The sequence below is a fragment of the Apteryx mantelli genome, chromosome 26, assembly GCF_036417845.1.
Source record: "Apteryx mantelli isolate bAptMan1 chromosome 26, bAptMan1.hap1, whole genome shotgun sequence".
Classification (NCBI taxonomy): Eukaryota; Metazoa; Chordata; class Aves; order Apterygiformes; family Apterygidae; genus Apteryx; species Apteryx mantelli.
In genome coordinates, this window is record NC_090003.1 from 863,230 (window position 1) to 888,791 (window position 25,562).

At 66.0% G+C, this 25,562-nt stretch overlaps 4 protein-coding genes across 8 annotated transcripts in view; 3 read left to right on the top strand and 1 right to left on the bottom strand.

Moving 5' to 3' along the window:
- ACOT7 (acyl-CoA thioesterase 7) overlaps positions 1-1,470 on the top strand; it is a 30,929-nt gene extending 29,459 nt beyond the window's left edge. For both annotated transcript variants that reach the window (XM_067310832.1, XM_067310833.1), the window contains one exon: positions 1,350-1,470. In XM_067310832.1, coding sequence (XP_067166933.1) covers positions 1,350-1,454 — 105 coding nt within the window. In that variant the 3' untranslated portion in view covers positions 1,455-1,470. The remainder of the gene's footprint in view (positions 1-1,349) is intronic.
- A 5,221-nt stretch (positions 1,471-6,691) lies between these two features.
- On the top strand, positions 6,692-9,668 carry GPR153 (G protein-coupled receptor 153). Its single transcript, XM_067310973.1, has 5 exons — positions 6,692-7,047; positions 7,124-7,553; positions 7,636-7,825; positions 7,927-8,111; positions 8,198-9,668. Exons 1-5 carry the CDS (start codon positions 6,692-6,694, stop codon positions 8,855-8,857), a joined length of 1,821 nt encoding a protein of 606 aa, XP_067167074.1. The 3' UTR covers positions 8,858-9,668.
- Positions 9,669-10,430: 762 nt separating this feature from the next.
- On the top strand, positions 10,431-15,507 carry ICMT (isoprenylcysteine carboxyl methyltransferase). Its single transcript, XM_067310873.1, has 5 exons — positions 10,431-10,652; positions 10,745-10,833; positions 11,326-11,495; positions 12,429-12,646; positions 13,610-15,507. Exons 1-5 carry the CDS (start codon positions 10,431-10,433, stop codon positions 13,790-13,792), a joined length of 882 nt encoding a protein of 293 aa, XP_067166974.1. The 3' UTR covers positions 13,793-15,507.
- Positions 15,508-17,085: 1,578 nt separating this feature from the next.
- On the bottom strand, positions 17,086-24,780 carry RNF207 (ring finger protein 207). Of its 4 annotated transcripts, XM_067310869.1 has the most exons (18): positions 24,711-24,780; positions 24,183-24,373; positions 23,444-23,576; positions 23,225-23,334; positions 23,073-23,154; positions 22,918-22,993; positions 22,696-22,821; positions 22,254-22,300; positions 22,100-22,172; positions 21,953-22,021; positions 21,785-21,853; positions 21,413-21,534; positions 19,636-19,825; positions 19,333-19,518; positions 19,192-19,243; positions 18,953-19,070; positions 18,773-18,865; positions 17,086-18,685 (listed from the first exon to the last, which is right to left on the bottom strand). In XM_067310869.1, exons 2-18 carry the CDS (start codon positions 24,371-24,373, stop codon positions 18,458-18,460), a joined length of 1,965 nt encoding a protein of 654 aa, XP_067166970.1. In that variant the 5' UTR covers positions 24,711-24,780; the 3' UTR covers positions 17,086-18,457. The 4 variants fall into 4 exon arrangements, with proteins under 4 accessions (XP_067166970.1, XP_067166971.1, XP_067166973.1 ...); XM_067310870.1 differs by lacking the exon at positions 24,711-24,780 and having other exon boundaries at positions 22,254-22,294; positions 24,183-24,404; XM_067310872.1 differs by lacking the exon at positions 24,711-24,780 and having other exon boundaries at positions 22,254-22,294; positions 23,225-23,369; positions 24,183-24,404.
- Between the last annotated feature and the right edge of the window lie 782 nt (positions 24,781-25,562).

Here is a 25,562-nt window from a genome sequence, read left to right on the forward strand (position 1 = left end):
TGTTCTCTGCGGCTGCTGTGGGATGAGGCTGTTCCCGCGGGAGCGCTGCCACCGTCCCTCTTGCAGGGCTCGGTGGGAGCGGATGCGCCGGCGGCGCCGTACAGGCTCCCGGCACCGCGCCAGCGCCTCCCTGCTCCGAGCTGTGCTGGGGCGGCGCGTTTCGGGAGGGATTGTCCGGAGCGCCTCCCCGTGCCGGGGCGCTCCAGGAGCCCTGGCTGCTCCCGGGACCTGCGCTCTGCCGTGGGCGCAGCCGGCTGGGGGCCGCCATCCGAGCCGGTAGCTGGCCGCCCCCGGGCGCCGTCTCCCAGCGGAGCAGCATCCGCGCGAGCCAGCCGGCGCGTGGGCGGCGGGAGGCCGCGGCGACGCTTCCTCGCCGCGAGACGGCGGCTCCCGGGCGCCGGATGAGCCAAGCTGGCAGCGCTGGCCGCGTCGCCCGTGCGAGCAGACGGTCCAGACGGGCGCCGCGGCCGCCTGCTCGTGCAGACGCGCGTACGTCTTCCTGCCGGCAGGAAGATTAATTATTAATCCGTGTTGCCCCCACGAGCGCGAGGTGATGCATCTTTAACGAGCTCTGCAGGGGCTGCGCCACGGGCGGCGCCGGTGCCGCTGGCTCGGCCGCGCGGGAGCTGCCTGCGTGCCGGTGCCGGCAGCCGCGCGGCCGGGAGGTGTCGGGCCGCCCAGCGCCGGGCAGGGAGGTGCCGCAGGGGCTCCTCGCGGGGACGTCCAGTCAAAAAGCCGGGCTGGTCACCGCCGGCGGTAGCTTCCTAGCCCGGAAGCGTGCGGGAGCGGAGGGTGCGTCGGTGCGTAATCTCCAGCTGATGGAGACCCAGCGTCTGTCGAGCTCCAGAGAGCTCCGGTCCGCTTCCCGCTGGGAAAGGCCACCTGCAGCCAAGCGTTCTGCGGAGCGGATAGAAAACGAGGCAAAATCGTGCACGGAGAGTAACAAACGCGGTGATTTGCAAAACGAATGGCCGTGATGATGTTACCCCATCGGGGCCTCGGCAGCGCGCGCTGGGCTAAGAAGCTGGGAAGTGCCGGAAGCGCCCGGGAAATGGATTTCCCCGCCTGGGCAGCCCGTTCAGCCAGCGCTTCTTAGGCGGTGCGTGAAGACGCGAATAAGAGCACCGCCCGTACCGCTGCGGAGGAGCCCCGCGCCGCGCCGCGCCGCGCCGCTGAGCGCGCGGGCGCCTTCCCGGCCCCTCGGGGCTGCGCGGCGCCGAGCCGGAGCGGCGCTCGCCCCTCTGGGCGGGGGGGGGCTGGCGGGAAACGCCGGCTGCGCTAGGAATTTGCCCGTCCCCATCGCAGCTGATGTAGCGCTCACGGCTTTCGTTTCTTTTCGTTGACACCAGACGGAAACCGAGGAGGAGAAGAGGCGCTTCGAGGAGGGGAAGGGCAGATACCTTCAAACAAAAGCCAAGCGGCAGGCGCAGATGCAGCGGGCCGCCCAGCAGTGACCTCCCGGCCCGGCCCGAGCCGCTCGCGGCGCCGCTGCGCGGGGCGCGTTGCTGCAGGTGTTCGCCTGGCCAGACTTCCGAATCCCCATCGGTGTTGTGCGGGGCGCGCGCGGGGCCCTGCCGGAGCTGCGGAAGCACGCTTTGAAATGAAGCTCGCGTTTCGGGCGCGAGCGGATGCGCAGAGCGGCCCGCGGCCGTCGGTAACCGGCGGCGTGAACGGTCCCCGCTGCCCGTAGCTGCCGAGCTGGGCGCCGCAGCGCCAGCGCAGCCGGCTTTTGAGCTCTGTCATTGCTGTTCAGTTTATCACATACGTAAGTCTAATGTCCTAGCTGAAGCGCTGCAGAAAGCCTGTAGGTGCTGCCTAGCGCTTCAGAAGTATTCGCGTGTTATTTGTCTTTCAAACCTCTGGCCCTGTTTTTACGGTTTAATTCAAACGTACAGCTCTGGTCTGCATCGCCCTGGTGCAGAAAGCAGATGGCAGCACGGGGGATGCACAAGGCCTCGAGTCTCTGTAATGCTGTGTTAAACTTACAGTATGTCCTAAAAATGTACACCAAAGCTTATTTATGATACTCTGGAGTATAAACGCAACTGAGTATTGTATTGAATGTCTCAGACCATTCCATTTAAATCTCTATATAGTATCTCTGTGCACATCCAAGTTATTTAAGGAATACTGTGACATAAATAAAGTCTGTCAGTCTTGGACTGAAATAAATCGGGTGTCACTTCTTTTCTTAAGTAGCAGCGTGTCTGGCATGCAAGCTCGCTGCAGGAGGGCTCCTTGAGCCCCTTCCCCCGAGCCGCGCTCCTGGGCAGAGGCGCGAGCGGGCTGGCGCCCAGCTCTTCCGCAGGGCGGAGCGGTCCGTGCAGCCGGACGCGCAGCGGTGCGGCCGCAGTCCTGCGGGCGGGACGAGCCTGTGAGGGGAGCGATGCAGGGCGGCCGGGCGCGTGCCTCGGTAAAGCAAGCGGCAGCGTAATTTATAGTGCGGCAGGGAAGCGCTGAGCTGCTGCCGCGCGGCAGGGAAGCGCCAGGGAGCCCGAGGCAGAGGCAGTAAATTCCAGCCCCCGCCAACGCCGCCGCCTCTCTCGAGGGCCTGTGGCTTCGCTCCGACAGTCCCCTGTTCCTTATTGCCGGGGGTTGGATCTGCCGGCAGTCTTCCCTGGATGGCATCTGCGACGGCCGGGGCAGCCCGCCGCGCGGGCAGGGAAGGAGCCCCTCTCCTCCGAGCCGCCGGGGGTGGAGGGAGGTCGCTCCTCAACTCCCGTGCGCCAGAGCTGCTGCTGCTGCTCCGTCCCTCTGGGCACTGTCCTGCGTCTACTGGTGGCCCTTGAGCCTCGTTTAAATGCGGGTGGAGGGTCTTTTTCCGGTCTTAATCCCTGAGCGTTTTAACTGCCCCGATGGGAATCGGCTCGACTTGTTTTCCGCGAGGAGCTTTGGCAGCTCCCTAGCTTTTTGTGGATACATGATCCCTGCGAACTCAGGTGGGCTGCCCATGCTCCCGCGAACGGCAGAGCGACGGGTGCCCCCCTTTGCTCTTCGCTGGGGCCGGGAAGGGGCCGAAGCGATGGGACGACGTCAGGCCACCGGGTGGGCTAAGGCCAGGCTGGAGCGCAGGAAGCTCCAGACACCCCTCCGGGACAAACACAGTGAATAGCGATCTTCTGTTAAGCCAGGGCTTATCCATGAGCTTCTGATTGGGCAGGTCTATCCTGCAGAGCTGAGCCCCGCTGCAAGCAATCGCTCGTCACCTTTAGACAAGGATTAGGGAGATGATAGCCGAGCTCCGGCAGGGCCTCGGGGAGGCGAGCGCTTCGCCCTGGCAGCAGAACAACCTCCCCTAACTGGGCTGACGGGAGGTGCTCCGCCACCGCCACCGCCACGCCGCGTCCTGGAGCCAGCAGGCCTCCGGCGCGCTCCGGCGGCTGCAGGCGCGGGTCCGGGAGCGCCCGGGGTTGCCTTGGTGGCATTTCGGGCTTTGAGGCATGCTGCTGTGGGAACCTGGAAAGCGCTTTTTTGAAACCCGTGAATGCCTTGCAGTTGTTCACGGATTGGAGACACCATGAGATGCTGGCAAGGGAAATATTTGCTACATCATATGTAGAGTCAGGCAGGTGGATAGGTTTTATTTCTGCGGGGATGTGCTAGGCTCGCATCTCCTCTGGTACTTTCAGCCTCGTGTGTTTGCTCGCTCGGGAGATGTGGCTGTCACCATGGTGTCTGGGCACCTTCCCAGAGCCTGTGGGCAAATCTAGATGGTTGAGGCGTGAGGAGCTGTTTTCTTTGTTTTTCTTGCTCTGAAGGGGGTAAAACTTCCTCCAGAGCCTTCCGCGGCAGCAGACCTGCCTTGCGGGTTCGTTCGTGGAGGGCAGAGCCCTGCGCAGGATGTTCCCAGCAGCCCGGGCAGGTTTCTGTCCTGCGCTGGGTGTTGGTGCTCAGGCTGCTGGGCCAGGTGGAGCCGTTTCAGCTGAGCAGATGCCTGCATTGGCCGGGAGGAAACTCCCCTGGGGTCGCTGCCTGGACAGCAGGGGCTTGGAGCTGCACCGGTGGCTTCACATCTCTGTGCTTTTCCAGGCAAAGACATTTTAACAGATTCTGAGTCATCCTCACGGAAAGGATATTCAGATCCCCCCTCTGGAAAACTTTTTCTTAAGCAAAACACCCCTTGGTCCTGCCCGCCATGGAAAACACGTCGAGGAGCAGCCGGTTTGGGTAGTGGCATTGGCCACCGGGTCGCCCGGAGCCGCGGGCCCGCTGCGCAGGGAGCTGCTGAACGGGATGGGGCAGAACTGCTCAGCAAACCGCCAGCTCGGCCGAGCAGCTCCAGCTGCACGGACACCAGGCGCCCCGGCCGGAGCGAGCCAGGCCCCAGGGCCCCTCCGGGACCGGCAGCCATGGAGGCTCCCAGGCCCGGCTGCCGACAGCCTTAGCCACTAAGCCGCCACGTCTCACTAATGCCTGCTCCGTGTAAACGACACGCCGCTTCCCTAAACCACCAAGCAGCAGGCGGCTTAAGCTCAGGAGCATCCCGGTAACCAGGCTGGGAAGGCTGAGCGTGCTCCGAAGCGGGAAGGAGGCAGCGGGAACGACGCTGCCAGCAGGAGAGGAGAGGGAGCCGCAGGGAGCCGCTGACTGCCGGGGAGGGGAGAAGGCGATAAATTAAATCCTGGGCAGGAACCGGGGCCGGTGCCGGCTCGCTGCCCGGCCCGAGCTGGCCCCGTCCCCCCGGGCGTCCCGCAGAGCCGGTGCCCGGCCGGTGCCCGGGGGCCACCCGGTGCCGAGGGGGCCGCGGAGCCCCGCGGAGGGGGCCGGGACGCCCCTTCCCCTCCCCGGCGGGGGCAAAGCCGCGGCGCCGGGAGCAGCCCCGAGGCGGCTGCGGGTCCCGCCGGGGGGATGCGCGGGGCCGCGGCGGGGCGGACCGCACCGCGGGCGGAGCCGGGCCGTGCCGACCCGGGCCGTACCGTGCCGAACCGGGCTGCAGCGGGCCGGGCGCGGCGGGCGGCGCCGCAAGCATGCGCTGTGCCGCCCCCGCCCGGCGCGGCCCCGGCAGGGCGCACGGCGCGGCGCGGCTCGGAGCCCCGCAGCGGGGCAGGGCCCCGCCGGCACCGCGCTCCGCTCCGCACCGCTCCGCACCGCTGCGCTCCGCTCCGCTCCTCCGGGCGGCGGCGGCGGCGGCGGCGGCAGGTAGGGCCGGGCCGGGGCTCCGCGCCCCCTTAGCGGCCGGGCGGCACCTGCCACCGGCGGCCCCGGAGCCCGGACCTCGGCCGGGAGGGGGGCGCGGGGCCGCGACCGGGCAGCGGGGCCGGGGGTGCCGGGGGTACCGGGGGTGCCGGGGAGCCGCCCCCGCGGCGCAGGGGGGAGCCCGGGCAAAGGGTCCCGCGGCGGCGGGGGGCAGCGCGGCGCGGGGCGAGCGGCGTCCGCCCGGGGCCGGCGAGCTGCGACCGGGGCGAGCAACGGGGCGAGTCCCGCGGAGCCGCCGCGGAGCCGCCGCGGAGCCCGGAGCCGCCGCCGCCGCCGCTGCCGGGCAGGGGCTGCCGGCGCCGCCGCTCGCCCCGCCCGGTGCTCGGCGCTGCGGGCGGGAGGAGGCGTCCCGGGACGGCGGCCCCGGCCCGGCCGTGGCGCGGAGCGGGGCGCCGCCGCGGTCCCCGGGACAGGGACGGCGGCCGGGCGTCCTGCTACGGCACCTGGCGGGTCAGCACCGGTCCTGCCTGGCACCGGAGCAGCCGAACCTGAGCGCTGCCGCCGGCCCGGGACAGGCAGCGCCCGCTCGGCCCGGGGGCTGCAGCCGGGTGGGCCACGGCCACACTCGGGGCATGCAGTTTCGTGCCCTGGTCCAGCTGCTGGCCACCCGCTCCCACGGGGCTGTGAGCCGGGCTGCCTTCCCTCCCCGCTCGCGTGCCAGAGCCGGGAGACCAGCTCCTGTTGGTGGGCAGCATGTGCCGGGTGCAGGACGCGGCGTGCGTGAGCCCTGGCCTCCTCCAGCAAGGGGCCCGGCGAGAGCGCGGCCGGCCGACCGACCGACAGCCCTTCCTTCTGCCTTCTCCTGCCTGCTCTGCCTCTCGCCTGCGTGATGCCCCCGGGGGAAGCCAAGCCGTGCGAGCGGCGCCTGGAGCCGGCAGCGATCCGGCCTCTCCGCCGTGCCGTGCCAGCCCCGCTCCTGCTCTGGTGCTGGGCAGCAGGGAGCTTCCCGGGGGTGTTTGCCATTTCTGCGGCGCGGGGGCCGGGGTTCTCCCCTTACAGCACAGCCGGCTCCGTCGCTTCTTTTTCCAGCGTTATTTTCTTTTTTAAGAAAGAAAATCCATGCCTTTTAGCAGGAAGCCCGGAATAGCTGCGGGAGCCGGCGAGCCGCGCGCCTGGCCCGGGGGTGGGCAGCCCGGCCTTCCCGTGGCCGTGCCACGCTGGGAAAACCGGGGCCGGGGCGGCGCGGCGGTGCACGGCACAGCACGGCACGGCATGGCACGGCGCAGCCTTCCCGGGGAGTCTAATTATAGCAGCTCAGCGCCGGGCTGCCGAGCCTCTCCGCTCCCGCTAACGCAGCTGCTCCGGCGCGGCAGCAGGCGCAGTGGGAGCTCGGCTTGACTCGGCTCGGCGCGACGCCGCGGCGGCGGCGGCTGACGGCCCTCTGCTCACTTGCAGGTGCCGGCGCCGCGCGGGAGCGCCCGGCCGCCGCGAGCCCCCGATGGCCCCCGGCGCGGTGTAGGATGCGGCGGGCCGGCGCGCGCCGCGGGCCGCCGCCATGAGCGACGGGCAGCGGCTGCCGGGCAACGCGGCGGCCTGGCTGGCGTGCGCCGGCGTCGCGCTGCTCGCCAACGCCTGGGGCATCCTCAGCGTCAGCGCCAAGCAGAAGAAGTGGAAGCCGCTGGAGTTCCTGCTGTGCGCCCTGGCGGGGACGCACATCCTCAACATCGCCGTGCCCATCACCATGTACTCGGTGGTGCAGCTGCGGCGCCGGCACTCCGGCTACGAGTGGAACGAGGGGCTCTGCAAGGTCTTCGTCTCCACCTTCTACACCCTCACCCTCGTCACCTGCTTCTCCGTCACCTCCCTCTCCTACCACCGCATGTGGATGGTGCGCTGGCCCGTCAACTACAGGTGCGGGGCAGCGGCGGGGGGGAACGGCCGCCCGCCGGCCCTGGCGCTGCCCGGCACGCTCTCCCTCTGCCGCCAGGCTCAGCAACACCCGGAAGCAGGCCGTCCACACGGTGATGGGGATCTGGATGGTCTCCTTCATCCTCTCCACGCTCCCGGCGGTGGGGTGGCACGACACCGCCGAGCGCTTCTACGCCCGCGACTGCCGCTTCATCGTGACGGAGATCGGCCTGGGCTTCGGCGTCTGCTTCCTGCTCCTCGTCGGCGGCAGCGTGGCCACGGGCGCCGTCTGCACCGCCATCGCCCTCTTCCAGACCGTCTCCGGCCGGCTGCGCCCCGGCGCCGACAGGAACCGCTTCCATGTGCCTGCCATCGTGGTGGAGGACGCGCAGGGCAAGCGGCGCTCCTCCATCGACGGCTCCGAGCCCGTCAAGACCTCCCTGCAGATCACCTACCTCATCACGGCCATCGTGCTCCTCTACGACGTCCTCATGGGCTTCCCCGTGCTGGTGAGCGCGGCGCGGCGCGGTGCCGCGGGGCGGGCGGCTCGGCACGGCGCAGTGCCGCGCGTGACGCCCATCGCCGCCGCAGGTGGTGAGCTTCGCCAGCCTCCGCTCGGACGCCTCCTACGACTGGATGGTGCTGTGCGTCATCTGGTGCTCGCTGGTGCAGTCCCTGCTGCTGCCGCTCTTCCTCTGGGCCTGCGACCGCTACCGCGCCGACCTGCGCGCCGTCTGGGAGAAGTGCCGAGCCCTGCTGTCCGACGGCGACGGGGATGAAGGTGGGGCGCGCCGTGCCGTGCTGTGCTGCACCGCGGCGCCGGGCTCGAGGCCGCCGGGGCGAGCGCGCGGCCCCCGGTGACGGCGGCCCCCGGCCCCGCAGAGAGCAGCCTGGACGGGGCCGTCCCCGGCGAGCCGGCGTTCGACCGCCCCTACGAGTGCGGCTGCGCCGCGGAGGCGCTGCCGCTGGAGCACGTGGCCGCGCACGAGCTCTCGGCGCTGGAGCGGGGCCTGCCGCCGGCGTGCGCGCCCAAGCCGGAGCCGGAGGACAGGATGCAGTACCTGCAGGTGAGGGGCCGCCGCGGTGCCGCACTGCCGCCGCCGCCGTGCTGTGCCGCGGGCGCTGACGTGCTGCGGGCGCTGCCCTCCCGCAGGTGCCCCCGCCGCGGCGCTACTCGCACGACGAGACCGACATCTGGACCAGCGGCCAGATCGCAGCCTACCTGCAGCGCTGGGCGCCGGGGGACGAGGCGGCGGGGCTGGCGCGCCTCCTGGCCCCGCGGCGCGACCGCCGCCGCTGCGGCCTGCTCCCCGGCCCCGACGAGCGCCTCTCGTACCGCCGGCGCCGGCGCTCCGCCGAGAGCCTGGCCTGCCTGCGGCAGCTCTCCGGCGAGGACCTGCGGCGGGACGATGTGCGGCGCTGGAGCCGGGAGGCGGCTGGCAGCCCGGGGCGCGTGGCCTCGGCGGCCCCACTCCTCCCCGCGGCCGCGCGGCGCCACGCCGCCCCGCTCGCCGCCTTCCCGCTCGCCGCCTTCGAGCGGGAGCCACGGGGGCTGCGGCCGCCGGCGGTGCCGGGCCCTGCGGGCGCCCTGGCCGTCCCGGGGCCGCGGCTGGCCCCTGAGGACCCCGCGCGCCTCTTCGCCCCGGGGCCGGGCGAGCGCCCCGCCAGCGCGACCACCGAGCCCTGGGTGCCGCGGCCGGGCCTCGGCGAGGGCGGCGGCGGCCGGGGCAGCACCAGCAGCTTCCTCAGCTCCCCGTCGGCCTCCTCCGGCTACATGACATTTCTCTCAGACTCCATCGGCTCGGCCTCCTAGGCCCGGCCCGGGCCTCTCCGTGGCGCGGGCTGCCCCGGGCGCAGCGCCTGCCGCTGGGCAAAGCACCAAAGAAATCCCCCGCCGCGCTCGGAGCGGCCCGGGCAGCCGCTCGGCCGTGAGCGCAACGCACCGCGGGCCGACGCTCACCGGACACCGTGTCCTCCCTCCCCGGGAGCCAGGAATCTCTCCCGGTTTTCCCGAGGCGCGGGGGGTGCGTGGAGCCGTGCCCAGCCCGGGCTGGGGGGCGCGGGGTGGTTGCAGTGTGGCGCCGGAGGGAAGGGAGGCGCCGGTGTCGACCGGCAGCAGGTAAGGAAAGGGTCTGGCCGCGCCGCTGTGGCGTCCCGGTGGCGCTCGCCGCGGCAGAGCCACCGGGCCAGGCAGCGGCCGCAGCTTCGGCGCGTGGAAGTAATTCAGTTTTTAACTCTTGTCGCAGCCGGGTGAATCCGAGCAGGGGGCGACGCCACTGCCCTGAACCGTCCCCACGGGCGGAGCAGGGTGCTGGGCCACGCGGGAGAGGGGCTCGGGGTGCCGCGGCTCTCCGGAGGCCTGGCCGCGAGCCGTCCCTCGGTGGGCAGCCGGTCGGCACGCGGGGCGCCCGCGCGGCAGGGGAGGGCCGCGGCGATCTGCGCCTTCCGTGCTGCGCCGTGCCGCGCGCGACCGCTCTGCTCTCTGTTGGTGAACTGTGAATTAAACTTTGTACCCTCCCGTCTGCCGCGGTGAACGAACGGCGCCCGCGGGCTGCAGCGTGCGGCACGGCCAGGCCGGGCGGCACCCCCGCCCCGGGGTTTGCGGGGTCGCCTCAGCCCCTCTCTCTCTCTCTCCCGCCCGGCCTGGGCGAGCACGGGGCAGCAGCGCCGGGCCGGTGTCCGAACCCGCCGCTCAGCAGCACGGGAGCGGGGAAGCACCGTGGCACCGCGCTGCCCGCCCCGGCCGCGGCCGTGCAGGCGCGACGCTGCCTTCGCCCCCGCGCGGCGGCCTGGCCCGACCGGGCGGTGTCGGCGCCGCTGGCCGCGGGGGTCGCGCAGGAGCAGGCCCCGGGGGGGGGGGGGGCTGCCCGGTAACGTGGGATTCGGGAACCGCCGCAGCTCGCAGGCCGGGGAACAACGACCGGCGCCGCGGTGACCGCTGCGTCCCGCCCCCGCGGGGCTCCGTCCCGTCCCGTCCCGCCCCGGCGGCCGCCTCCGGGGGGCGCTGGGCCCTCGCGGCACCGCCCGCGCCGGCGGCGGGGCTCTCGCGAGAGTGGCGGCGGCGCCAGCGACGGCAGGGCTGAGCTCTCGCGAGAGCGGCGGGGCGGTGGGGATGAGCTCTCGCGAGAGCGGCGGGGCGGTGGGGATGAGCTCTCGCGAGAGCAGCGGGGCGGTGGGGGTGAGCTCTCGCGAGAGCGGCGGGGCGGGGCGGAGGAGCCCGCGCGAGAGCGGCGGAGCGGGGCGGCGGAGCTCTCGCGAGAGCGGCCGTGCGGCGCGAGGGAACTCTCGCGAGAGCGGCGGGACGGGACGGGGAGCTCTCGCGAGAGCGGCGCGCGCGCCGTTGCCCGGGCGACGGCGGGCGGGGCGGGCCGGGGCGGGCCGCCACGATGGCGGCGGCGGCGGCGCGGCGGTGGCGGCTGGGCCGCGAGGCCCGCGCCAGCCTGGCCGCCTTCCTGCTGGGCGCCTCGGTGGCGGCGCTGCCGGTGCTGCTGGCGGCGCCGCCCGCGCTGCTGGCGGCTCCGGGGCTGCGCGGCCGCCTGGCGCTCGCCCTGCACGTGGCGGCCGTGAACGCGGCGCTGCTGCTGCTCTACCGGCCGCCGCTCTACAAGGTAGGGGCGGCGGCGGCGGCGGCGGGGGGGGCGGCGGTGGCGGGCGGGCGGCGGCCCGGGCAGCCCGCTCCCTCCGTGCCCTGTGCTTGCAGATCGCCATCCGGGCCTGCTTCCTGGGCTTCGCCTTCGGCTGCGGGCTGCTGCTCAGCGCCGGCCGCTCCGCCTGGCGGCACTTCGGCTGGTGAGGGGCGGCGGGCGGGGCGGGGCGGGGGGGTCCGCTCCTGTCCGGGGGGCAGCCCGGGGGGGGCGGGGTCCTGTCCGGTCCGGGGGGCAGCCCGGGGGGGGTGGGTCCGGCCCTGTCCATGGGGCAGCCCGCGGGGGGGGGCGGGGTCCTGTTCTCTCCATGGGGCAGCCCGGGAAGGGAGCCCAGTCCAGTCCATGGGGCAGCCCGGGGGGTGGGGGGGTCCGGTCCGGGGGGAGGGGGGAGCCCGGCCCCAGGAGCAGCCCAGGGTAGGAGGGAGCTTGGCCTCGGGAGAGGGGCGGAGGGCCGGTCCCGTGGGCAGCTCGGGATGGGGGGGGTCCAGTCATGTCGGTGGGGAAGCCTGGCCTCGGGGGGAGGGGGGTCCCGAGGGGGGGGATCCCTGGTCTCGAGGACGGGGGGGGACCCCAGGGCCGGGGCAGGGGGAAGCCCATCCCCGGGGGGTGCCGACGCGGCCCGCCCTGCCCGCCGCAGGTACATGTGCTCCCTGTCCCTCTTCCACTACTCCGAGTACCTGGTGACGGCCATCAACAACCCGCGCAGCCTCTCGCTGGACTCCTTCCTGCTCAACCACAGCTTCGAGTACAACCTGGCCGCCCTCTCCTCCTGGGTGGAGTTCACCCTGGAGAAGTTCGTCTGCCCCGGTCAGTGGCCCTTCCCGCCTCCTCCTGGTCTTGCCGGCACAAGCTCTTAGAGCAGCAGCCCTGGGCGATGGTGTAGCTGCGAGCGGCCCGGGTGCTAGCGAGCGGTGGGCGAAGCGCGCTGGTTGCCCATGCTGGGCCGAGCGGGCCGGGCCGGGCGGTCTGGGGGAGGAGGGGCCGGCGCTGCCCGTTAACCTTCCTGCGCTCAAAGCTGTATGTTTTTATGCACCCCACACTAGCGTCAGCCTCGCCCCAGCTTGCCAGTGAGTCCTTGCTGTTTAGCACGCGTTGAGGTCTGTTGAGGCTCTCAGCCGTGTTTGTGGTACAAATAATGATGCTTAAATCACGTTAGGATTTTTTTCCTTTGCCTTGAAATTAATAAGTAAAAGCTATTGCAATTCTCCAAATTTGTTTTCTGGGAGGGAAGACTTTCTCGTTCCCCATCACAGTATCAAGGGCTGTTTTAGCTAACTGGAAATTCAGCTTGTAGTTTTCTGTGCGAGGGCTGAGCACGCTAGCTTTACTTTTTCAAGCAATGTAAAACTGAGGTCTGCCCGGCACTTGGCTTCCTCTAGAGCAATTCAGCAGGGAGACTTAAAGACGCTGCTGCTCATTCGGCTTAGATGCTGAAGAATAAGTGGTAGATGACGCTTTTTCGTTGCGGGACAATAACGCGTTGAACACACACCCTGCTTTATATGCTGCCTCGTTTTAAGATGACAAGGAAACCCCCGCCCCCCCGAGACCCTTGTGCTGGCCGGGCTAGTACCCGATAGCTGTCGGGTCCTGCCCCGGACAGCCCGTCAGTTTAGGCTAAAGAGTGCGGACGGCCCATGCTTGCCCTACCCCGAACGCCTAACCTTAAGCTTCCTTTTTACCTGCAATGCAAGAGTAATCTGTTAAAACCTGTTGTGACCGGTACTTATTCACTTGCAGAAATGAAGCAGATCACCTGGCTCAGTACTGTAGGGTTATTGATGGTGATCTTTGGGGATTGTCTGAGGAAAGCTGCCATGCTCACAGCTGGCTCCAACTTCAACCATATTGTTCAGAATGAGAAATCGGATACTCATACTTTGGTGACAAGTGGGGTGTATGGGTGGTTCCGGCACCCGTCTTACGTGGGATGGTTTTACTGGAGTATTGGAACACAGGTATTGTATACAACACGCTTAGATATTTTCATCTTATAATCTAGTTATTTCTTTGTGCTGCCCCAACCTGTATGTGATGTAAACCGCAAATTGTCAACTGCAGGGATCCCTGCTCTGGATTTTGACACATTCTGTCTTCCACCAGCACACTTGTAGCTGGGAGTCATGAAACTGCTGGCCTCTGACCTCCACCATGTATGATTTTTCGGAAGACCTTATCACCCTAATTTTCTGTAGGACATAAGCAGAGGCAATGGAGCCTGGGTTTGAGCTGGAACGCTTTCAGAGGTTCAAGGTGTGATCTGCTGCTAGCCATGGGACCTTAAAGCTTCCAGGGCGTGTCCAGAGTTCCCTTTCGTCTTTACTGCCAAAATGTCTTCCAGTAAGCGATCGGACTCGACCTTATCCTTATCAGATATCAGTATTGTGCAGGACTGGCAAACACCTCTAACTTTAAGAGTGCATAAGACCCTGGACAGATAACCACAGGGTCAACTTGAAGCCAACTACGGTAAAGTTGTAACTCTGTGTGCGCTGCCTTAGTTATGCTGTTCTGGTGGTCGAGGGGGTGTTGGCCTTTGGTTTTGTTTGTTTGTTTTTTTCCTTTTCTTTTCGAGAGGTGCCATAAATACTGCATGCAAAGCAGCCCAGCTGCATAAAGATGTCAGCCCTGACGTGTCCTCTGTAGAACCAGTCCGCTCTTTGTAGTTGGGGTGACCAGGGTAGATATGTGCTTGCAAACTGCTTTCTTCATAAGTACTAATTTCATGATAGAATGAAATTCTGCCAAAGGTGTTGGGACTTTTTGTTTTCTTGGAGAGTTCTTAGACTTTCTGGCAATTTATTTTTAACAGTTAATGAAAATTCATTTGCGTATTGGGGGCGGAGGGAAGCACCACTTTCCCGGGGAGACTGGGATTTTGCAGGCCCAATTAGAGTGTAACTGCTTCTGTCTTTTTACAGGTTTTACTCTGCAACCCCATCTGTGTGGTTGGCTACACGTTAGCATCCTGGCGCTTCTTCAGAGAGCGAATAGAGGAGGAGGAGATCACGCTCATTCACTTTTTCGGAGAAGAGTATCTGGAGTACAAAAAGAAGGTGCCATCGGGTCTCCCTTTTATTAGAGGAGTTAAAGTGGAACTGTAACACACGCACAGCTAGACTGAGCAAACATCTGCCTCCAAGCACCGTAGGGCGAGGAACTATGCATAGCACTGGCTCTGATAGCAGCCTGTTTATATTTCCTGGCCATCCACTAGAAGCTCATTAAGGGCTAAAGAGCTGGACGGCCTTCTGGGTAACTAGAAGATCAGCAGCTTGTTCATCCTTCTTGAGTACTTCGTATGCACATTCAGGGATCTTCTGGATCATTTAGCCTATAGCGATCCTCAAAAGAAACGAGTCACTCTGCCTACAACAACTGAATTGTACTGAAACTTGTTTTGACTGATTCTTTTGGAGAATGAGCTTTGCACTTCTACCGTTGCACTGGAAAGGTGCTAGCTGGAAGATTTTCTATGGCATAACTTAATTTTAAAGCTTTTTGAGTGCGCAAGCTAGACAGCACAGCTTTAATCTCTTTAGATCTGATTCTGCAAGCCCTAGTCTGACGCCACTGAACTCAGTGGAGTAGCTTTGTGCTTGGACAGCTTGCGGGAGCAGGCCTTTATCTTTGTCTCTTCAAATGCATGGGTCTACATATCGTTTTGGATCTATGCTTGCCAGAAAGCTGGCAACGCGGCACAAATCGATTTCCCCCAGTCGCTGTGTTAATAGGGAGCCTCTTCAATACTCGCGATGCTTCTGAATTGCAAGCATCTCTATTAAACACAGCAAAAGCGTAAGCGAAGTCTTGTTTTCCTCAGTTGGTGTTGTGAACTCAAGAGTGAGTTTCAGCTGCCCATCCCCCAAGTCTGCTCGCCGAGTCTGTTCTGTCGGTACGGACAGTTCCTATCGGCCTTGCTTCCAAATCACGCTGCTTCCTATCCCGTCGGGTGTCTTTACTAGTCAAGTCTCTGTCTTGCAGAGATCCCAAGATTTTTGGTTTGGCTTTCGTTTTCCAAATCTTGGAAAGTCAGGAACAGAACTGTAGCTGTCAAGCTTGCAAAGAGCTTTTAGCACTTAAGATCCTTGCCTAGTTTTGGATTAAACCTGGGATTGTTCATGTGACTAGGACATGCTGCTAGGGAAGTTCTCTAAAGAAGAAAAGTTGGGCCTGCTAACTCTATTTTAAATGTTACCATTTTGGAAATGGTTCTTATTGAGGTTTGTGGTATGACTTCTTCTGTTATTATATACCAAAGAGGTTCACTGTTTTCTTGGGTTTTACATACTTCCGTTCCAGCAAGGAAGAATTTAGCTGCTTGTCAGTACGCGCTTTGGGCTTGCAGTATTCCTTAATGACGGTACTGTAATGCAGCTCAGGAATGAGGATACTGATGGAAATTGTGTTTTGTTTTTTGTTTTTTGTTTTTTTTTTAAGAAAAAAGGAAAGAAAAAATCGCCAACTTCTGTCTGGTTGTTATTGGAGATATCTTGAGGTGGTAACAGCATCGAGATTAGGATTCTTAATTTTATAATTCCCAGTGGGTTTTCAGTACACTTCAGTATTAAATTGAAGTATGACCCAGACTTTCAATAACCTGTGGAACTGCATAGCCAGAGAAATAGGGGCAAATTCTTAATTCTCTACTTGCTTAACCTATGTGAAATCCTTTCTTCTCCAGGTTATGCTTGTATTACAGAGTACTTTCTGCGTTGAATATCAGCTTACAACATTCACTGATAACTTTGTCTTCTACTGAATATGTTTTTAGCTTGGAAGAAAAGAATATGAAAATATAACAACCGGATAGCGTTGATTTCTCTGCGTAGTTTTTTGTAAGCTCGCGTTCAGACTTTTCTTTGCAATAGAGGTGCCTCCGATATACTTCTCCAAGGAAACTGCAATTTTCGCTCTTATAGCCAACATACCTCAGACGTCTCGGACAAGTTAGTTTTTAACTCAGTTAAAAATATTTTTTGTACGTCTTAAAATGTATCTCCTGTGAACTTGCATAAATGTACTTTGAAACAAAAACGACTATCACTTGGATTTGACCTAAGTTAACAACAGAAAATATTTTTTAGTCTCAAATTGTTCTTTGTAGTAAACTGAAGTGTGGCACAAGCTGCACCATTTGTCTCCCCAGTAGTGGCAAATGTATTAGGGAGTTAGTTCGCTACACTGAGAAGCTAGTTTTGTCCTGTCGTTTCAGTGAGCCACCACGTGTAAATCCAAATGTATGAGTGTTTGATTGCAACCAGAACTGCTGATGCTACATTAGCCTTATTTCAAAGGCTTTGAGCTAACATCACGTTTCCCATGGTGCTCTGGAGACGTCTCATCAGGAAGACTGGTGTCCGCTCCCCGCGGGCGGTTAGCACGCGTGCCCCTCGCAGACGGCTGCCGGAAGGAAGCCGGCGAGGGTCGCGGAGGGCCGAAGGGCCGGCTCCTGCAGCGGGGCCTCCGCCTCGGTCCCCTCCGGCCTTCGCTGCGTTCTGGCCGTAAGGCAGGCGGCGCCGCCGTGTAAAGCAGGGTGACTGGACTCTGAACTCTAACTCCTGTTAGATGTTCAGCACTTACCTACTTAAATCTTTACTTAGTTTGAAAGAGTATTTAAGAAACTGTTTACTTCTGCCGTGGTTTGATGCTCAGTTGTACAGGTCGAAGATCCTGTAACTTGTGCTTTGGAAGATGCATCATGTCACATGCTTAGGAGAGCTGTCTGCACAGAGATATTTTGACTGTCGTGAATATTTTTTAGGTAACGATTGCTGCTTCTAAAGCACAAAGTTGAATGCTGGTGGTTCTCTTTTGGCTTTCAACAGATAGTCAGTGTCAGCATTGAGGTGGGATGCTCCCAGTGATGCCGGGGAGGGCTTTCAGGCTGCATCGTGCCTACCAAACCTCAGGTCCTGTGGAATACGTCTGCTAGTCGGCAGGGTGTGTGCTGTCCTGGTGGGAACGCCCTCTCAGAGGTGTGCTTTCGTTTTTCCTCTTTTCCGCGAAGCAAAACGTGGCTCGCCGTGTCGACGAGAAGAGCCGTAGCTGAAGCACGCCGGGCAGAGGAGCAGCGCTTGCAGAAAGCACAGCTCTGCTCCGACGTGCTGGCAGCGCCCCGAAGCGGCTCTTTGCGTTAACGCTAACTCTTACCCAGGCTGGAGCTTGCACGGCAGTAGGGTTTGTCCAAGGCAAGATGTGTTGAAACAAAAAAATTGGAAAAACGTCCTCATCTATAGCAAAAGCTTCAAGGCTCACTCGGTGCTTTTTGAACCATTGCCCTGAATGAGGCTGGCTAGCAGTTATGTTCCACAAACAGTCTCTTTTATTTTATTTTTTTGAGAGCCCTGTGACTTGAGTATCTGGAACCTTAGGAGAAAGGAGCTCACCAGACGAGGAAGGTGTCTGAATTTTTAATGAAAATCTAAGTCAGCTAGTCAAAATAGACAGTACACGTCTGTGCTGCAGCAGTTCATAATTTTTTAAATAGCATAAATATTAAAAGGAATAGAGAACCTCTTTCTGTTACTGCACTCAAGTTTTTGATTCTGCTCCCTGTTAGCAATTCAGAAGACGCTCTGCAGCCCTGAGGTGAAGTCCTGGCTTTAGCACACGCACGATTCCCCTTGCCCCGTGTTTGCGCTCTTAATGTGTTTTTTAAGAGCAGCTGGGACGCCCAGAACTGACAGGCCTATTTTCTCTCGTCCTGAGTTGCAGAACAAGGAGAGGGACTCAGTCGGGCCATTTTATCTCGATGTTAACACACGAGACGGGTATTAAGTAAATTATTTTTTCAGAGAAAGTAATTCCTGAGCCGGGGTTTTGGTACCTGTTGCACTTCAGAACATTCGCTGTATTCTGATTCTCTGGTTTTTATCTTTGCTCATGGCGCAAAATGAGAGTTCTTAGACAATCGGGGTATAGCTTTTATTTGCAAATGAGTAACTGCCACCTGCTGCACTACCATACTGTTGCGAGCAGCTTCTAATCTAGCCCTTTCTCACCTGGTAAATCGGCTTCAGATTTGCAATCTGATAGGGAAGTCACCGCTTGCTTTTAGAGCAAGCGCTCGGGCATCCCTGTTGGAGCGGCAGGCCGTTAGCTCAACATCTGGGATAGGAAATTTGGGGTTGAAAAAGGTGAATGTTTTCCTACAATGACTCCGCATCTGTTTGGAGTCGGGTGTGAGAACAGCGTGCTCGAGACCAAGTACGTATTAGTACTTCTTTTTACATGAAGAAATACTTAATATGTCTAAGCTTTTCTTTTGCAGATGTTGAGCATACTTTTCATTTCTTAAATAAAAGTATCCTTGATCAAAATAATGTGCATTCACGTGCTGATTGTCGAGCGTCCGGTTTCTCAGCTACCCTCCCCTGGGCCGCCCGGCGGGGCTCCTGCGTGCGCACGCTTGTCGCCCGTCGCCCCCAGATCCCCGGCTTGCGGCAGCTCTGTCTGCCCGGGTCTGGTGCTGAGCAGCGAGAAGCGGCGCCGTTTTTCACGCTGCAGCGTACGACCGATTTACTTAACGTTCTCCTGCGTTCAGCAAGAAAACAGCATTCTGGTAACGCTTACGCGGGTGGCAAAGGCCACGTCTGAACTCGACGCGCAAGCGCGAGCCTGGAACTCTAGACTACTTTGTCAAAAACTGAATCTTAAAAATTGTGCTTCTTTCCATGCCAGCGAGTGGATCTCTTGCAAACAACCTGGACATTACCCTACGTGTGCTTGAGAAGCTCCTCATTAAATCCGCTTTAATTAGCTAACGTTTACCTATAATGAACACAAAGCAATGGGACTCTCTCGGCATTTGGCTTTTTTAAGTTGCAAACTCTTTCCGGGCGGCGCTGTCCGTTCCGCTTTTCTGCTTGCTTCTGTAATAGTCCTTGCTTTTCGGGAGCGGGTCCTCGGCGGTGGTGGTGCCGGGTGGCCGGTTGTCCCCTTTGCTCTCCAGAACCTTCTCGCTGCTCTCCTCGTTGCCGCCTGCCGCGTCGCTCCTAGAGGGAGCGGAAAAGGGCTGGAAGCGGGCGGCGGAGCGAGGGCTCGCCGGCGGCTGGGCACGGGGCCGCCCACGCGTCGCCTACCTGCGCGCCGCTTCTCCGGGCGCTGCGCCCTCGCCGTCCGTCCGGAGCAGCGTCTCGGCCCGCTCGTCCCTGGGCTCCCGGCACTCCTGCAGCCTGCGGCGAGACGGTGCGCGAGCGAGCGGCGGCGGCGGCGCTGCCCCGGGGCTCGCGGCGCCCGCGGCGAAGCGCCCGCCGCCTTACCTGGGCTCCAGGCGCTCCTTCACCTTGGCGATGGAGCGGACGTAGGGGGCGATCTGCCTGGTGATGGTGGTCAGGTAGCTGTTCTCCTGCCTCAGCTGCAGCAGGTCGTGGAGCTGGGCTGGGAGGAGAGCGCGGTGCCGCGAGCCGCCCGGCCGGGGTGCTGCCGCCCGCCTTCCCGGCGGCCCCGAAGTGTGCCGCGGGGCTGCGGAGCGCCGCCGGACCCCCCGCACCGCTGGTACCTTCGTAGATCTCCTGCTCGTTCGCCACCCGCTGGTATGTCTCCTCCCAAATCTGCAACGAGACGGGGGCCCGGGCGGCACGTTGCGGCGAGTGCCCAGTGCTGGCGGTGAGCCGAGGCGCGGGGCTCGGCAGTGCTGTACCTCCTCGAAGACGCTGCGCATCATCTCCACGGAGGAGTAGTGGGCGGCGATCTGCACGTCCATCTGCAGCGACTTCTGCAGGATCTCGCTCATGATCTCCGTCTTGATGAGCGAGTGGTGCTTGGTGAGGTCGCGGTGCAGCTCCTGCACCTGGTCCTTCAGGCTCTGGATCTCCGCCTGCAGCGTCTGCGCGGCACGGGGCAGCGCGAGTCCGCCGGGCGCCCGCGGAGCGTGGTGCCTGCGCGCCGAGCGTGCCGAGGGAGGCTGGCGGGGGCCCGGCGGCACAGCGCGGCGCGGCCTTACCCGGTAGGTGTTCTCGTAGTTGCGGCAGTGCTGGGCGAAGGGCGAGTCGCCGCCCTCGGCCAGCAGCACCTTGGTGCTGATGTAGCGATGCATGGAGGGCTTGCGCACCACGGAGCTGCTGGCCATGCCGTCGCCGGCGGGAAGGCGGCCGGGCACCAGGAGCGTCTTGGAGCAGGGGCTGCCGGAGATCCTGCAGCGGAGCAAGGGCCAGCGCCGGTGACGCCGGCACGGGAGCAGGCGGCGCCCGGTGCACGTGCTGCCCGGCCGCTGGCGCCACGCTGCCTTGCCCTGTGCGTCCTCGTCCTCCTGCCCCCTCGTCCCCCGCAGCACCGGGGGCCGGGAGCACCACGGGCATCCCAGGACCGCGGCGCCCCGTCCCCGGGCTGCAGCCGAGGAAGATGCCGAGAGCCCCGCTCCCTTCCCTCGCTCGGCGACCCGGCTCGGGAGGAAGCACCTCGCGCCACCCTGCAAAGCAGCTCGCGGTGCCCCACGGCAGGACCCACCGCGCTCCGTGCAGCGGCTGTGCCGGGGGCTCCCGGGGCTGGAGCCTGGCTCCCTCCGGCCGCCCCGGCGCGGGGAGGGCAGCGGAGGCTCCGCGGCAGCCGCCGCCTGCGGGCGCCCCGAGCGGGTCCCCGCCGCGCTCGCCCCCGCGCCGCCAGCCCGGCCGCGACCCTACCGTGCGGCGCCCCGGCGGCCTCCCCGCGCCGGCCCGGCACGGCCACGGCGCCGGCACGGCCCCGCCGCTTGTCCCCTCTGCATGGCGGAGCCGGCGGCGCCTGGCGGGCCGCGCCGCTCTGACATCAACGGGCCTAAATATATCCCGGGCGAGGGAACGCGGCCGGGGCAGTTCTCTGAAATTCTGATAAAAATAGTGAGGGGCGGCGGGCGGCGGTGGGGCCGGCACGCAGGTGAGCGGCACCTCGGCCCCGGTGCTGGTGCCGGTGCCAGCAGGATGGGAGCGGGAGCGGGGGCAGGGGCAGGAGCAGGGGCAGAGCCCCGCGGCGGGTCGGTGCCGGTGCCGGTGCCGGGGGTGCCGCTCGCCCCAGCACCCCGCCGCCCGCCCGCCCGCCCGCAGCGCCCCGCGTGCCGTCCCGCTTCCCAGAACTGTCACTTGAAGCCCCGGTGCCTGTTGTTAATCAGCACAGCTGTGCTCAGCGCTGTCCCCGGGCCACCTCCAAGGTGACAGGCTCAAGGGCAGCGCCGGGGGCAGGTCTGGCACGGCGGGGTGCGCAGCCGGGGGGGGGGCAGCACGCGTTGCAGGGGGCATTGCAGGGGGCACAGCGAGCTGCAGGGCAGGGTGCAAGGCGGGCTGCACAACGGCAGGGTGCACGGCGGGGTGCGTGGTGGGGTGCGCAGCAGGGCACACGATGGGATGCATGACAGGACGCGCAGCAGGGTGCAAGGTGGGGTGCAAGGTGGGGTGCACAGCGGGGTGCACAGCAGGGCACACGATGGGATGCATGATAGGATGCGCAGCAGGATGCACAGCAGGGTGCAAGGTGGGCTGCACAGCGGGGTGCATGTAGCCCTTGCTGCAGCTGAGCCCATGCTGGGGTGGCAGTGGGGTCTGAGCCATGGGGGGGGCTGGCACCGCCGGCCTCAGGTCCCCATGCGCCTCCACGGGCCGCTCCGATGGCCTGTGGCTGCCGGGGCAGTGTTGGTGCCGGTGCCAGTGCCGAGCGGGGCCAGACGCTCTGCCCCGGCCGTGCCCCCCGGCTGCGCGTGCTGCCGCACTGGGGGCTGCAGCCCGGCCTGCCCCGGCCCCCGGGCGCCTCACATGTTTGCGGCGGCGATACCGGGCCCGATGGCCCCGGCGCTGCCCACCACGGAGCGGCGAGGCGTCAGCGTCAGCAGCGGCTCCAGGCAGCGGGCGAACTCGGCCCGGTACTCGGTGCTGATCTGCGGGCGAGAGGGAGGCGAGCGGCGCGGGGGCTCGGGCGCCCGGCCGGACACCACCGCCCGCTGCAGCCACTGCCTGGCAGCGCCGTGGGGAAGGGCTGCCTGCGCCGTGCCGTGCTGCGCTGCACCGTGCCGTGCCGCACCGTGCCGTGCTGCACCGCGCCACACTGCACCATGCTGCACTGCACTGTGCTGCACCGTGCCATGCTGCACTGCGCCACGCTGTGCCCGGGCGCCGGGCGGGCTCTACCTTGCTGGTCTGCGCGGGCCGCAGGCGATGGGGCAGCTTGACGATCTTCTGCAGCCTCTCCATGAGTTGCTGCAAGGGAGCGGCGGGTTGGCGGCGCGGGGCCGCGGCGGGGCTCCCCGGCATGGCACGGCGCGGCGCGGGGACCCGGCGCCCTCCCGCCCCACTCACGTAGCCCAGGTCCAGGAACTCGGCTTTGTTGGCGGAGCTCAGGAAGGCCGAGCAGGTGACCAGGTGGACCTGCACCGGGGCGGCCGCGTCACGCTGGCGCGGGTGCCCTGGCACTGTGGGGCCCTGCGCTGCCAAGCCCTGCCCTACCTGCAGCGTGGGCAGCAGCGCGGCGAGGTGGGCGAGCTGCTCCCGGAACGCCTTCTCCTTCTCCTCGTGCTGGCTGCGGGCACGGCGGGGCGGCACGGCCGTCGGCGGGGTCCAGCGCCCGCCCCACCGTGCCCGCCCGCGCCCGGCCCCTCACCTCCGCACCGCCTTCAGCAGCGTCTGCCTCCTCTCGGCCAGCTTCTCCTGCCGGCGGCAGAGCCGGTGGTGCCGGCGGCCTGGGTCCGTGGTGTGCCATGCACCCAGGCCAGCCCATGTGCCCTTGCCATGCCGTGCACCCCAGCTGTGCCGTGCACCTAATTTGTGCCGTGTGCCCTGGCCATGCTGTGCACCCAGGCCGTGCCGTGCACCCCAGCTGTGCCGTGCACCTAGGTTGTGCCGTGCATCCTGGCCGTGCCGTGCACCCTGGCCGTGCCATGCACCCTGGTCATGCCATGCACCCCGGCTGTGCCGTGCATCCCAGCTGTGCCGTGCACCCTGGCCGTTCTGTGCACCCTGTTCATGCCATGCACCCTGGCCGGGCTGTGCACCCTGGCTGTGCTGTGCACCCCAGCCGTGCCGTGCACCCGGCGCCGCCACACCTGCATGCTGCTGAAGAGGGAGCTGATGGCCGTCTCCTCCTCGCTGGCGCTGTTGCGCACCTCCTCGACCATGGCCTTGAGCAGGACGATGGCCTCGCGCGTGGCCGTCTGCAGCTCCTTGACGGCCTGGGCAGGGCAGGCGGGCGGCTGCACGGCGCGGCGGCGGCGGCACCCCGCTGCCTGGCGGCTCTGCAGCGCCCCGGCACCCGCCGCCCCGCGTACCATGACGGCCTGGTCGAGCTTCTCGCAGCCCTGCATGTACGCCGTCTCGATGTCGATGCAGTGCGCGCGGCTCTCCCTGCGGGGCGGGAGGCGTGAGCGCGGCGCGGGCGTGGGCACGGCGCGGGGCCGGCACGGCGGGGCGCGTGGCCACCCACCCCTGCATGTCGCGGAAGCAGTTGATGCAGAGCATGGACTTCTTCTCGGTGGAGAACATGATGTAGGGCTCCTCGTGGAGCGCTGCAAGGGAGGCGCCGGGTCAGGCGGCCCCGGCACAGTGCCGGTGCCGCCCCGGGCCGCCGCCACTCACGGCACTTCTTGTGGATGTCCTTGGTGCGCTTGGCCAGGGCGACGATGTCGTGGCGGGCGAACATCCTGGCGCGGTGGGTCTCCTCGCGGCACGGGGCGCACAGCGGCTGGCTGCACGTGTTGCAGAAGTACATGGCGTCCAGCTCCTGGGCGGGCAGAGCGCGGTGTCGCGGCGGCTCTCGGGCGCCCTGTGCCCCCGCCACCGCCGCCCCGCGCTCACCGCCTTGGCGCAGCGCAGGTCGCAGTTGGCGCACTGCGCCTCCTCCTCGCCCTCGGCCGAGCCGTCCACCAGGAACTGCAGGAGCCGGTCCACGGGGGGCAGCCCACTGCCGCCCTTCACCACCGACGGGTGCCTGCGGGGCCGGCGTCAGCCCGTGGGGTGCCCCGTGTGGCTGGCGGCTCCGTGCCCCCCCCCCGTCCATCCCGGGGGTGTCTGGCCGCGGGAGGCGCCGCAGGGCCCAGCCACCCTGGCAACCTCCAAACAGCGCCCGGAATAGCACAAACAGCATGCCGAGGGGCCGGCCGGCGCCGCGGGGCCCTGCCACGCACGTGTGCACATGTCTGCACATGCACGCGCACATGCACATGTTCACATGTTTGCACCGGCACACACATGCACGAACACATGCCCATGCATGCACACGTGTTCACATGTTTGCACTGGCACACACACATGCATTCACACATGCACGTGTGTTTGCACCTGCATGCACACACATACATGCATGCATGCACACGTGTTCAGACATTTGCACCCGCAGGCACACACATGCATGCACGTTTGCACCCGCACGCACACACACATGCACCCGCGTGCACACGTTGGCACCCGCACGCGCGCCCGGCGGCGGCTCCGGCACCTCGAGGCAGGGCAGGAGGTGCCACAGCAGCGCACAGGGCCGCGCTCAGCGGAGCGGCTCCCCGCGGCCCGTCGCTTGGGGGGCGCGGGGGGGCCTTACCCGCAGAGGGGGCAGGCGAGGCGGCCGTCGGCGGCGCGGCCGCGCAGGCAGCCGGCGCAGAAGTTGTGGTAGCAGTCGAGCAGGCAGGGCTGCTGGTAGGGCTCGCGGCACAGCAGGCACACGAGCGGGTGGCAGCTCGCCGCCTCCAGCGCCGCGCAGCTCCCCAGCGGCGCGAAGATCCCGCCGGCCATCTGCGGGCACAGAGCCGGGCGGGCGGCGGCGGCGCCCCACGGCAGCGGTGCCCCACGGCGGCGGCGCCCCACGGCCGCCCAGCGCCGCCCGAGCCGCTATTTTTAGGGTAGGAGCCGCGTGGCCTCGGGACGGGGCCCCCCCGGGATGGAGCAGCCCCGGGACGGGGCAGCCCCTGCAATGGGCCCCCCCGGGATGGAGCAGCCCCGGGACGGAGCAGCCCCTGCAATGGGCCCCCCCCCCCCCCCCTCGGGACGGCCCCCCCCCCCCCCCCGGGACGGGGCCCCCCCAGCCGCAGCGCCCTGCGCCCCGGGGAGCGCGGCCGGGCCGAGGCTTTACCTGTCCGGGGGCTGCGGCGCCGCGTCCCCACCGCGCCGGGCCGGGGCAGGAACCGGGGCCAGGGCCGGGCCCGGGGGCGGCCGCGCCGCTGGAATGAGAGCGATGGGGCGGCGCGACGTCCGCGGCCCAAAAATAGCCCCGCGCTCGCCGGCTGCTGCTGAGCCCCGGCCGGGGGGGGGGGGAGACGGAGACGGAGCCGGAGCCGGCGGCGCCCGGGCGGGGCAGTGACACACCCCGGGGGCACGTGCGTGCGCCCCCACCGCCCCCCGCAGACCCCCCGGCCCGGACGCCCTCGGATCCCCCCCGGCCCGGACCCCCCCCCCCCCGCGGCCCCCCCATTCCAGACCCCCCGATCCCCCTCCCCAGACTCCCCCCATCCCAGACCCCCCCATCCCGAATCCCCCCCCGGATCCTCCCCCCCGGATCCCCCATCCCAGACCCGCCCCCCACCCCAGACCCCCCCCCCCCATCCCGGACCCTCCCATCCCGGATCCCCCCGATCCCCCTCCCCAGACCCCCCCCCCATCCCGGATCGCCCCCGGACCTCCCCATCCCGGATCCCCCCGATCCCCCTCCCCAGACCCCCCCCCCCCATCCCGGATCGCCCCCGGACCTCCCCATCCCGGATCCCCCCGATCCCCCTCCCCAGACCCCCCCCCATCCCGGATCCCCCCCCGGACTTCCCCCGCCCCCCCCCGCAGACCCCCTCCCGCACCCAGAGCGGCCCCGCCGGCCCCGCCCACATCCCCGCCCCCGCCCCGCCCACAGCCTCGGCCCCCTCCCACAGCCCCGCCCATTCCCCGCCCACAGCCCCGGCCCCGCCCCCGCGGTGGCCCCCCTCCCGCGCGTGCG